Source organism: Nestor notabilis, unplaced genomic scaffold (assembly GCF_000696875.1).
Source record: "Nestor notabilis isolate BGI_N333 unplaced genomic scaffold, ASM69687v1 scaffold5526, whole genome shotgun sequence".
Lineage (NCBI taxonomy): Eukaryota > Metazoa > Chordata > Aves > Psittaciformes > Psittacidae > Nestor > Nestor notabilis.
In genome coordinates, this window is record NW_009934123.1 from 48276 (window position 1) to 61479 (window position 13204).

Below are 13204 nucleotides of genomic sequence, written 5' to 3' on the forward strand. Positions count from 1 at the left end.
TCTGAAATGGCTTCAACTTCCCAAGAGGACGTTAGAAAAAGTAAATGCTAGAGGGGTATTTAAAGAAATAATCCAATGTAAAGCATGCTGAAAAATGACATGGTTATTCCCTTCCATGTGCACTGAATTACTTCTCTATTCATGTCCTCTGTTTAGCAGCTATATAGCTTGTGGGGAGCTCAGATAGCTTTTAAAATGGTTTATATAACTCTCTACAAGCTATAGCTTTTTATATATTTTTTATGTATTTCTACAAGTTTTGAGAAAAGCCAGCAGAATGAAAATATGTATCTGTCAAGAAAAAAGTGGGATAAAAGTGAAGATTTAATTTAGTTCCAAGCACACAAAAGATTTTATCAGGGGAAAACACTACAGCTTTCCAGCAAAGGAAGAAGTGAAGATACATTTCAGAGGATAATAAAGTTTTAAAGAAAAAACTGGGTTTGGAGAAGGAGCAAAAAATGAAAAAAAAATTCAATTTGAGCCAAAGTTCACCACAATTAAGTAGCATCAACTCTGCAGTACGAAAAGGTTGCTGGCAAATAAATTTGAGAGATTTTGGTGGGAGGGAAAAAAGAAAGAAAATGGATCCACAAGTTCTTTCAGAAGTCTGGTTTCTACTTGATTCAGTGCATACCCTCTTTCTGCCCTTTGCAGAGACTTTGATTCTCTGGATGAGCGCAACGTGGAGAAGAATAACCAGCTGGCCTTTGACATCGCTGAAAAAGAGTTTGGAATATGTCCCATTATGACTGGAAAGGAAATGGCATCTGTTGGAGAGCCAGATAAACTTTCGATGGTGATGTACCTCACACAGTTCTATGAGATGTTCAAAGACACCATCCCCTCCAGTGGTAAGGAGTTTGGGGCATGTCTGTCAGATTCAAAGACAGCTTCAGGGTGAACATGTGTGCTTCAGTTATCCTCATGCTGCTTCTGCATGAACTCATACTAGTCATTCCCTAATTTTACATTACAAGAAGACTTCTTATTGGTGCTGATAAATACCATGTTAGTAGTATCAGGGGAGAAGAAAGAGTTAAAACAAAGAATGTCCTCAAAAGTTCTAAACTCACTTCAGCACTACTAGATAACTTTTCTGCTTTCTTGCTGTTCTTAGGGGTTCATCTGCCTTAGCTAATGTGAGATGCCTTGCTAGTAGTTGCTTAGTAGGTAATTTCAAAACACTGGCTAAGTTTTATAACTCTTCACCATCCATGAATGATGAGACTAACTTCAGGCCAGTGAGGAATGAAAGATCGTTGATCAGAACAGAAAGATGCAATTGCCTGACACAAATCAATATGACCTACTTTTAAATATTAATAATGTTGTTACAACTTTGCTACTGATGATCTTAATTCAAGTCTTATCATTTTAAAAAATATAGCGTGTGTCAGGTATTATTTCCAAAACTCTGAACTCTTTGTAAGAATATTGATGATCATGATGCTCTTCAAATATGAAAGTAAACATAGTAAACAAACATAATATTTATTCTGGATGGTTATAAACTCTGAAAGAAGAATTGATTTTGGCAGAATGAAAAAGCAGAGTAGCTGAGCAGGGTAGTAATTCTGGGCATTAAAATAATATTATACTAAGAATTCATGAAAAGTATTAAGTTAAAATAAATCAGCAAGTCCTTCAGTTGTGTATTTAATAATAGCACCATGGAAAAGAATTCTTGGCATTCCCTTGTCCTACATTTTTTTGCTAACAGATAGTCTGGACCTGAATGCAGAAGAAAAAGCTGCCCTAATTGCCAGTACCAAGTCACCTATCTCTTTTCTCAGTAAACTGGGACAAAGCATCTCTCGGAAACGCACTCCAAAGGTAGCCGTACCACAGTCTTGATACCACTTGTGTCTCTTAGGCTGCTGTCCAAGTAGCTGGTACCAGAAGTGCATGTATAAGTGTATTTGCTGTGTGTTTACAAGAGACCAGGTGTTCATCAGCTTTTGGTATGGGATAGCGCATACTATTTATAACTGCAGAATTACATCTGTAATGTGTATTCTCAATTAGTAGTATATTTCAGCCTTAAAATCCCAGCCTTGTTGGTGGTATTTGGGAACACATTTTGTGTTGGAACATAACTTTTTACTCAGTTCCCAATTAGTTGAAAGTGTTGAAGAATGTCCAATTTTAAGGTAAGAATCCCTTAAGGAGGATCAGGAAAAAACCCTGTTCTTAAACAAATGGAGTATGAGCCCAGAGAATTAATCAGTTGCATTAGAAAGCTTATTTAACTACATTGATGAAATTTATCTCAGGCCAGAAAGGTATGAGAATCCTTTTTAATTTTCCCTCCTTCTTCCATTTTTCAGGACAAAAAAGAAAAGGAACTGGACGGTGCAGGAAAGAGGAGGAAAACCAGCCAATCTGAGGATGTAAGTATTACAATGAAGAAGGTGTCAGGGAGGAAAACATGGTAGGTTCTTTTTCCTACTTCAGCCCTTTCATTTTGTATGTGCAGACAGGGTTTATATAAGATTATTTTTTTAGATAAAAATTAATTCTTCAGTGGTCGCACTTTGTCATATCTGTAGTGTAAATATTTAACTGATGCTTGTGAAGGAATAGTACACAACAACTGAAAGGTTGCAATTCCCTCATGTTCTATTTTTGCTGCAGTTTACTTTGGTTTGATGTGAGGACACCAAGAATAAAACTTTCATTTAGTAAGGTAATGCAGTATAGACAGAAGCTTTATTCATTTCTAGCATGCCCCATAAGGCACTTCTTCAGTTGGAATGCTTATAGGCAAATAGCTACAACTGAGTCAAAATTTAGTGTGTTGAGTTGTCAATGAAGGTTTAGAGATAGGCCTTTGCTTTATGTCAAAGGATTCATGGAAGTGTTTCTGCTGTGGTCTCTTTGATTGGTAAATGTATCAAATAAGTTTGAAAAGATAAGGAAAGCTTAATAGAACTTTTGATGACATGCCAAAGGAACTTGAAATTTGAGCTTTCAGGTGCAGACTAATAGATTTGTTTTCCATAGTGCTGGAAACCTATTACAGCAAAGGAGTAGAGAGGAAAAAGTGATCCAGTTATATCTTGTCAAATTTTGATATCACTGATTGTTAGGAGGACATCCCACGGAGCTACAGAGAAGAAAGGCCCACACTGGTGAGCGCCCTGACGGAGAGGAGAATTGATGCTGCCATTGGGAATCAGAACAAAGTCAAGTCTATGGCAACCCAGCTACTGGCCAAGTTTGAGGAGAATGCACCAGTGCAGTCCTCAAGCTTACGAAGACAGGTAGGAGACGGATAATAAAACCTCTTGGAAGTAAGGAGCAAAATCATGAATGATAACGTGCATTCCTTGAGACTGGATGCTAGTGGCACTTCTCTGCTTCAAAGATTTTCCTAGGGAAGAGTGAAGCTTTCTCAAAAAAGAAAAATTGAAAATTTAGGAGTATGGGCTGGAGAACTTCCTAATAAAAGTCTATTTCTTTGTTATTGCCTGTTTATGTAAGTTCTTTCACAAGCAATTAGATTTCTTTTATAACTACTATTGCTGTTTAAAAGCTTCCAGAAACATTCCAACTCTAACGTTTGAGAATGATCATTTAATTTCTTGTGAACTTTGTCATGCCATGTTACATCTGTACTTGTGAACTGTGGTTAAGTTTTTCATGTGCATGTAAGTGCAGCAGGTAAATGCCTGGGAGCTTCTTTGCAATCAGGCTATTTCTGTCAGGCTTCCTGATAACTGCTGGTTATTCGGGGTGGTATCTGAACTACTGCAGCTGCTGGGTAGTTGTCTTCAACGTTAGATTGAGTCACCTCAAGCTACTGCCAGCAGTGCAGTGTCAGCAGTATAAGGCTCGCTATGGTTTAAGGACCTGAGTTCTTGCTCTGCTGCTTAGTTTGTCTTCACAGCTTGTGCCAAGCTCTGTGCTGTCATGACCAGATTGAGCGGGACCTGACCTTGCTACTTCAAAGCTCGGTCAAGTATGTCTACTCTACACTGCACATCAGTGTTAGAAATACAACACAACCTTAGAATGGTGGTGTTTCTCCTACTCTTTACCAATCATGTTTCTCAGCCTCTACACATGGCTGGAATAACCAGGCTGATTTGAAGAAACAATGAAGATAAAGAGAAGGGACGAAAATATGTGTAGTTTCCCATTTTTGCTTTCTTTTTTCCTTTTTATATATTTTAGTTGCTAAATAGATTCTCCCCTACCCTATTTTTTTTTTTTTCTTGAATGTTTGTCTGTCTTACTCTGTGTCCCACTCCTTTGGCTTTTTTGAGTTTCCTTTACTGTTTTATCTTTCCTCCTTGGTCCCTTGTTCCCACCACCCTGCATGCAGCACCCTGTCCTGCCTTATCAAGAACGTGTTCACAACCAGCCATCCAGCAGACGAGAGCAGGGCCGTCTTGCTCCCATACCCCAGTGGAAACAGGTAAAGAAACCGATTATGAATACAATACATTGCCTGCACCCAACACCAGCTATCACTGTCCTGTTTTTAAACCAATCCTTCTCCAGCACCTTGTGTGAGTCTTACTTAAAATAATTTATCTTTTGGTTAATAAGATCAACATCACCCTTTGGTAATGGTGCATGGTTTAATGCTTCAAAAGCACTTTGTCAAATTTTTCCTGCCGCCTTCTCATAGTTTCAGCTACCTTAGGGTTTTGGTGGATGTTTCAGTAGAAACCTTGCCTATAGAATATCTAGATTTTTCTGTGTTTTCTTAGATTTAAAATATAAGCTATTGTCACAACCGGTGAGGTAAAAGGTGTCATGTCATCTATGATATTAAAGCTCTTCTTTGATATAAATAGTATTGTCAGTTTTGCTATTCACATGTGAAATCTTATGTTCTGCAGTTACAGACTTCACTGTGGTTGTCCTTTCTCTTTGACAAATGTAGCATTCCTTGCCAACTTCTTACATACATTGCATTGCAGATGCCTCTATTACTGTGAATTAAGGAAATTTTAGGTTTGCTGCCACAGATGGTTTCAGACTAGCAGAAAAATCATCAGGTATCAAATTTTATTTTCTCTCTTGTGTTTTGGACCATTGTCATAGCCAGTGTTTTTATTTCAGCCATGTACTTTCAGCAACGAAGGCTTCTGACAGACAGTCTTTTCAGGGAGATAGGGATACTTACCTCACTGACTTACTCTGCTTCCACTGTTTCCCTGTGTTAATGGCCTCCTCTTGCTTCTGAGAGTACTGAGAGATACTTTTCTGGCAGCCGTAATATGGAGAAACGTCATCTGCTTCTTTCTGGTTGCAGTTTAATCAGAGCATACTTTGGAGTCAAGAGGAAGAAAGTGTCATTAGTTTGGAAATTCACTGTTGCGTATGATTAAGGATTCATGGTGATATTCACATTTGAAGCATTCAGCACAATTCTGCATGTCATGACTTGTTGCCATGATCTAGAAGATATGTCTCCAAGGAAGAAGACCCAAGCCAGAAGAACTGTTGTCAGTAGGACTGTCACGAGAGTCTTAAAAATGGCAGCATTATGTTTAGGTTTCCTGACTCAGTGTTTTCTGTCTTATGAAAATCTTCTTTATAGGCTGATGAGCACTTTCAGATGGATACACATCATCCATGAATAAGGCAAATTTTTGTCTTTTGAGAATACTTCCCACATAAAGGCGGAATACCCAAAGACCTGATACAGAAGAACATAATATGGCTGTACAATATTAAGTCAGTTGATGACCACTGCTTATCTTTGCCCACAAAAAAAAGGAAAACTGGATTGCACTGGTTGCTTTTCCCAGCTCAGAAGGATGAAGATTTGTGTTTTAGCGCTTGGAAAAGATCATATCCCTGCAGCCTTGAGATTTCTGTTCGAATCTGCTGTTGAAACTTTACGACAGCTTTATAATTAGTCTTTATGGTGAACCACAAGTTCTTACTGTCATCCTTTTATAATAGATCAAAAAAAAAAAAAAGGACAACCTTTTGTTTCCTGCTTTTATGATAAGGATTTTCTCCTCACCAAAGAGCAGTTTGTTCTTGAGTTTGTCCTTATTTATACCTGAACTACACAATTTAAAGAAAAAAGTGGGGTGGTGGTAGTGAAATCCTTCTGGTCTCCCTTTGCATTGGTAGAATATCCACAGAGGCAGCAATGTAGGCCAGATCTCTGAATAATCTTTTTGTAACAATTGTACTTTCGGAGGACTTAAATTATTTTATTCAACACTGACAGTGATTGCCTTTTATGGGTGATTTCCCTCTCAAGATTGCACCTGGAGATGATCTTTCCTTGACAGGCTTTACTGCATCAACAGAAGATGATTGGTTCTTCAGTCCAGGTTTCATGCTGGATTTGCAGTGCTCTTCATCTGATAACTGAAATGGTGAAGAACAAAACTGGGTTTCCTGGATGCAAAATCTGCAGGATGAAGTAGGATCAAAGAAACAATTGTCACAGTCCCTATTCCAGAGGTTCCTTATTACTTGCCTGTGGAAATGAAGAACATCAGTTGTCTTCATTCAGAAGCCATGGGTGTGTATTGAACCATTTATTCTCAACAGATCAGAGATGAGCTGAGATAGGAAGCCATCCATCCACTTGAGCCAAGCAGCCAGCTTTGCTGAACTTGAACAGAAATCCATCCTGCAGGAAGTTGTTGAAGCAGTGCTTCGTCAAGCTGCTGAGATTCCTCATTCTGGTTGCTTAGGCGTACAGAATCTGGTAGCTGTGAGACTGTACCTTTCTACAGTACTGAATCAGCTTTCTACAGTGACATTGGGCACTCTAGCTACAAAGCTATTTCCTGGGCCACAGATTTCCAACAGCGGAGTTGGTGCTGGGTACCAGTGCGTGTTATTGGAGATGCTATAAAGGAGTAGTATTGCTCCTGACAATTTAAGGAGACAACTCAGAAGAGTTGTTCATGAAGCTGTGGGAAAGGGTTCTCTTGTTTGGCACAAGTATCAGAATTATGAGCAAAAACTTCTGCCAGTGACTGTGCTTAAGATATATAACATAGCAAATACATTCTGCTGGAGTCCTTTGAAGAGGAACAAAGCAGTTCCTAAGGGAACAAAGTGGTGACATGTTATTGGAAGGAAAACCACAGGTTGCCTAACGTTCTTGCCAGTAGGCAGAAAGAAGTTGAGATCCTCAGCTGGGAGAAGGGCAATTTCACGTCTTGTGATTGATAGGTTTGGTCCTTCCCGCATCTTGGAAACTGTGTGGAAGAGGAAGGTATACTGTAAAAGCATATGAGTGATTGCAGGAGGGAAACCACACAGTTGCATAGGAGGTGGTGTGGGTTGGAATGCCAGTTTAGGTGGAAGATTTACATCTGCCTGGGGCTATTGCCTGCCAGTGTCTGTCAGATGGACTTCCTGGGCTGTACTTGCTTTTCGGTTTAGGCCTAGAATCTTGCTTTGCCCTGGAGTTAAAAGTTATGAGGCCAGCAGTTGCAATGAGCTTGTAAGGCAGAATGTTTGTCATAGAGGTGGCTTGCTAAGACAGAATTCCTAGAAAGAGTGAAGTCCTGGCAGAATCTGTTCTGAAGCAGTTTTTACTATCATCAAAAAACCTTTAATGATACCTCTCTGAGAAAGGGAGAACCTTCAAAAGATCAAGGAGGTTGAAAACCTCACTAGTCTGTGGCTTGCAGCATATTGTGTGGCCTGCATTTTCCTCTTGAATTGGATTACAAAATTTGCTTTATTAAGCTGCACTTTGGGAATGTTGTTATGTGTTGCCAAAATTGGGTTTGTGCACTTATGAGCACCTCACCAGCAGCTTGTAATGCATGAGGATACTGTTAAGTGTATGTGCACAATGAAAATGTGTGTAATTTATGTGATGGCAATATCTCCTAAAAAAGCTGGATTGTGTTTCATGGTGTGGTGGTTAATCTCCTCAAATGAATGCCTACTTGTATAAAAACATCTTGGTGTGTTCTGCTGCTTTCATCTCAGTGATCATGAAGCCATTGGAAAGCCATATGGTCTATCCAGAAGAGAATCTGAATGTTTGGGTATGGAATGTGAGATGAGCCTTCTAAATGGAATTTTGTCCTGGCTTTCCAGACTCTCAGTTTATGGCCTTCAACATTTTCTGCCATAGTTTTATAGGTCTCCTAACAGCTGCAAGTTTAAATCACTGATGTGTACAAAGATGCTTGTAAGATGGAGATCACATGTCTTTTGGTGCACATCTTTTCTGCCTCTGGAGGTCTGATGCTTGTTCTTTTGAGATAGTTCCCTGAAGTGGGATTAAAGTGCAGCAGTAACTCTGTTGGAAGTGTGGTTTTCAAAGATATGCAATGACTGAGATGACCACAGCCAGCAGGAGCTGAAATCTCAACAGAAGAGAACATAAACCACCAATGATTTCTGCAAATACTGTTTTTCCTACTTAATTTTTTATTGAAGTCTATGATATATCTTTTCTCTTTCCTATAGCCATCTTTGTGTTTGCATGCTCAGAAATGCATCCTGCTGGAGGACTGAACTTCATATGCCTATACAGTGTCGTATTCTGAGATCTGCCATGGAAGAATACATGAGTTTGTGAAAGTTTCAAAATTTGAAATGCAGACTTGGCCATGGTCAGCTGAAAATCCACGAGCAGCTGTAGTGGTTGAAAGTGTTATCACTCTTTCAGCTAGAAATCGGTGGCTTCAAAGTGGAGCCTTTTGAAACAGCATATAAACGTTCCTCATCCGCTTCAGTGCGAGGTTATGTGCTTCAGTTTAAGCTGCTTGTAGCATCTGTTTGAAATGAAGAGCTGATTTTTTTTCTTCTGAAAGGGAAGAGAACACCCAAACAGATGTTAATGCCAGCTCAGCTGTAAGGGCAGTAATGAACAGGCAGAAGGTACATTAATAGTCAAGAAGTGGTGGAGAAAAGACTGTATATAATAAGGAAGTAGAGAACTAGAAAGGCATATTTTCTGACATATTAAAATGAGGACTCTCATCATGAGGACACATGATAGTGTGTGTGTTGTGTAATATTCAGACTATTAGATGTGGCTGCATTTTGGCTATAAACCAGCTGTATTTCTGTTCTAGTAGAATTCAGTGGAGTTTAACTTGCCTGAGATGGTTTAGTATCTGTAAGCTAGAGGAGAGATGCGAAGTTGTGAACAGAACTTTGTGACTTGCATTCTATTGCTAATGAACTGTCAGCAAGAGAAATTAGGTCAACAGGATGGATATTTTTAACCATTGTAAAGCACAGTAATAAGTAATTTTTCATGAAGCAAAGAGCATTCCAACTGTGGTATGGAGAGTTCGAAGTTGTACCTTTCACTTAGTGTAAGACCTTGAATCAGAAACTGTTGTTTTAATTGATGATTGGTGTAAGCACCTGTTCATTGGCTGCCAGTAGAAGTATCTGTCAAGTGGACATATGATCATGTGGTTATGGGTGAAAAACTTAAGTCTTTCAGCTTCAGATAAAATGTGTCTTTAGGTCATTTGTGACATGCGTGACCTCAAGATCACAGTCTGTCTGTCCATGCATTCTGGCCTGTCTCAACAAAGCCAATGGTGATGTTATCTCTTTTGTACCATTGTTATGATTTTTTTTTTCTTTTTCTGTTTTAAAAAAAGATGAGGCATAAGGAATGTTCTCGGACCTGCCCCAAAAAAGTCATCATGCTCTCTTCTTCCACTCCACCTTCCTCTCCACCGTATCCCAGGCAGCAGGTGATTCCCTCTGCATGCTCTGTCCCTCTCTCTTCATGACTGCTTGTACAAGTGACTAGATCAGTTACCGGTTATCCCATTTACAAATCAATTTCCAATGTTCTTTTTTCAGATGGTGATAGGGAATCTTCAGCCTCTTAGGTTAGAAACATAAGTTGGCATTAGCTCACCAGAAGCATGGAGAGTCTCCACTGGAGTTCTCCCCTAGAGAGACTGGGGTTTTTCTGTAGGGTAATTTATAACTACAGTATCCTTTCTCAGTTTTAAGTAGCAGCAAAATAGAAATTAAATGGTTGGAGTAATGCAGGGAAAGAAAATGCAACTTTTCTCCTTCTCCACTCTTTGGTTAAAGAGATGTGACTGAAAATTTGCCCTTACATCCATGAAACTCTTTTAGGATTACTTATGTGAAGTGCTTTTTTTGGAGTGTTGTAGTGCCCGGTACATGTCTGCTGTGGTCCTTCTGTTTCCCCCATACCTAGACCTTTGTCTTGTAAGAGTTTGTGTTCACTCAGTCTGAGTTTGAATGTGGAGCACTGAGAGCTGTTCTCTTCACGGTGTATATACGTGCATCCAGATGTTTGTGCAGATGCATTTGTTGTCCTTCTAGTTAAATATTACCTGAAATCCTTGAATGTCTTGTACATAGTCATCATGCTTCTTTTGAGTTGCATCCTTTTTAAAAATATTTTGTTTCATTTTTCTACTGCAGTAATAAATTCCACTCCTCCCTGATCAATCCTGACCTAATCTTGAGGTGATAAAAAGCTGCAGTTCCTTAGACCTCTCATAACTTTAAATAAGGAATATACAAATAAATTTACCCATGGGTGGAAAATGTTTCTTTGCTGAACACTTGTATGCCTATAAACTCTCTAAGGCATGTTATGTTTTAGAAGAGTAGCCAAGACTTACTTTTGGTCAGCAAGTTTGCTGATGAGACCAAGCTGTGTGGTGCGGTCAAAACGCTGGAGGGAAGGGATGCCATCCAGAGGGACCTTGACAGGCTCGAGAGGTGGGCCAGTGCCAACCTCATGAAGTTCAACAAGGCCAAGTGCAAGGTCCTGCATGTGGGTTGGGGCAATCCGAACCACAGCTACAGGCTGGGTGGAGGATGGATTGAGAGCAACCCTGAGGAAAAAGACTTGGGGGTGTTGGTTGATGAGAAGATCAACATAAGCCGGCTTCAGTTTTCTGGGCTTGCAGCCCAGAAAGCCAACTGTGTCCTGGGCTGCATCAAAAGAAGCGTGACCAGCAGGTCAAAGGAGGTGATCCTGCCCCTCTACTCTCCTCTCGTGAGACCCCACCTGCAGTACTGTGTTCAGCTCTGGGGCTCCCAACACAAGAGGGATGTGGACTTGGAGTGAGTCCAGGGGAGGCCACAGAGGTGATCACAGGGCTGGAGCACCTCTCCTATGAAGACCGGCTGAGAGACTTGGGGTTGTTCAGGCTCGAGAAGAAGGTTCAGGGGAGACCTTAGAGCAGCCTTTCAGTACCTAAAGAGGACTTCCAAGAAAACTGGAGAGGGACTTTTTACAAGAGCATGTAATGACAGGACAAGGAGGAATGGCTTTAGACTGACAGAGGGTAGATCTAGATTAGATACTAGAAAGCTCTCTGCTGGTGAGACACTGACACAGGTTGCCCAGCAAAATTATGGCTGCCCCAGGTTGGATGGGGCCTTGAGCTTCCTGGTCCAGTGGAAGGTGTCCCTGCCCATGGCAGGGGGGTTGGAACTAGATGAGCTTTAAGGTCCCTTCCAACCCAAACCATTCTATGAATCTCTGATGTGATAGCTAGCTGTCTTCTTGACAACATTCTTTGAAAAATTCAACAGATACCTTTTATGAGAAAATAAAGGTTTTCCTCAAGCTTACAGATAGAGACACTAAGCAAGTTAAATGCAGAGTTTTACTTTTTAATCTATGGCATGGGATTCATTTTCCATATAGAGAAATTGGCTTTCAGTCACTAAAGACCCTGTAGTTCTATATTTTCTCTCCCTGGCTTCTTCAACTGTTTGTCCTGTGTCTTTTTGGTTGTCTAGTTCAGTCACGAGAGCTAGCTGCTACTGGGTCCAAGTGTACTTAGACCATTTTTTACATTGTTTCCTGTAAGAAACTTTTTTTTTGCATATTGTCTTGCTCAAAGAAAGAATAATAACAAAAAATTTGGCTTCCTCCTTTTAACTCTGAGGAATTTTTACCCCCTGTGCTATAGAACTGATCTGTTCAACTCAGCTGAAGGGTCTGCTTTTGGAGACATTCTTTTTTCCTTAGGAATGATTTCTTTTCCTGAAACTGTCTTGGCCTCATAGCAAGTCAGATGGATCTGTATCCTTGTTACACTGATGTCTTTTTAAACCTGTACCTCCATGCTTCTAATGCATTCGTTCTGCCACTTCTTTTAAACTTTCCATTTCCATCCTTTGATCTAACATCACAGTATGAGTTATATTGAGTGTCTTACCATCTTTACTGTACTAATTTAATTATATTGTGGTACTCTATTGCTGACCTTATATGAATATATGTTGTTAAATAATTGTCCTACAGGAGCCAACTTATTGGCAGGTTTAGAATATTCTTACTAAACTGTTCTGCTATTGTTATGGCCTCTTTTCTGACTGCATCTTAAGAAATCAAATGAAGTGTGTTTTGACTAGGAAGTTGGTCTGTGATTGTCATTAAGCTCGTAATTTGTTGCCTGCAGAGAAACAGGGAACCTGGTGCTGACTATCCCGGGGAGCAGAGTCCCAGACAGGAAAGGGTAAAGAGCATGAACAAATGGCATGGATGCTGATGACACAAGGCTGTGGGGGATGTGTGCAACACAGAGAGCAAATAGACTGGCTAGTGAAACACACTTATCCTAATGCTGCTGTTAACACGCTGGAACTGCTAAGAGTCAATTAGGAGTGATTATTTCTGTGTGATACCCACATAAATGCATAACAGGCCTTTATCAACAGTTTGCTACATGCTTTTATTTTGCCATAGATCTAGCACGTAAGCTCTTCCCATTCTTCTTTTTCTCTTACACCTCTTTAGTGAAGTATGTTGTGGCTGTAGCAGAACAAGAAGAGTTATGTTTGGTGCTAATTCATGCGAACATGGTTGCATTGTTTTCACTGCTTGCTTTCTGGATGGTTAAACAACTGGCATTCCATCTTGCCTCCTACAGGCCAAAGAAAAAGGAGAAATGATGAGGCGTTATTTAATATGGAGACTTTGAAGCCTTCTTAACAATGAAATATTCAACAATCTCTCTGAATGGCCCAGTATAATACAGAAGCATAGGAAAAGAAAGGCACTCAAAAGAATTGCTTGATTTGTATTCATATTGACAAATTCATTGACATTCCAGTAAAGGCTTTGAATGAATTAAGTCATCAGTGGTAGCCAGCTATAAAATTGTTGCGACTTTCAGAATGTGTTCTAACAAAAGACTCTTGTGGGCCAAATGTTTTCTGACAGGCAATAGAAAATGAATAAGCATGTGTCTGCAGTGACACAGAAGCCCACAGCTTTATA

General features: G+C 39.9%; 1 protein-coding gene across 3 annotated transcripts in view; it reads left to right on the forward strand.

The window, feature by feature from the left end:
* MICAL3 (microtubule associated monooxygenase, calponin and LIM domain containing 3) overlaps positions 1-13204 on the forward strand; it is a 105207-nt gene that overhangs the window by 15948 nt on the left and 76055 nt on the right. For 2 of the 3 annotated variants that reach the window (XM_010017169.1, XM_010017168.1), the window contains exons 12-15: positions 658-854; positions 1724-1836; positions 2331-2393; positions 3093-3266. In XM_010017169.1, coding sequence (XP_010015471.1) covers positions 658-854; positions 1724-1836; positions 2331-2393; positions 3093-3266 — 547 coding nt within the window. Of the gene's footprint in view, positions 1-657; positions 855-1723; positions 1837-2330; positions 2394-3092; positions 3267-4330; positions 4424-13204 lie in introns of all 3 variants that reach the window. The other variant, XM_010017170.1, reaches the window with a different exon arrangement.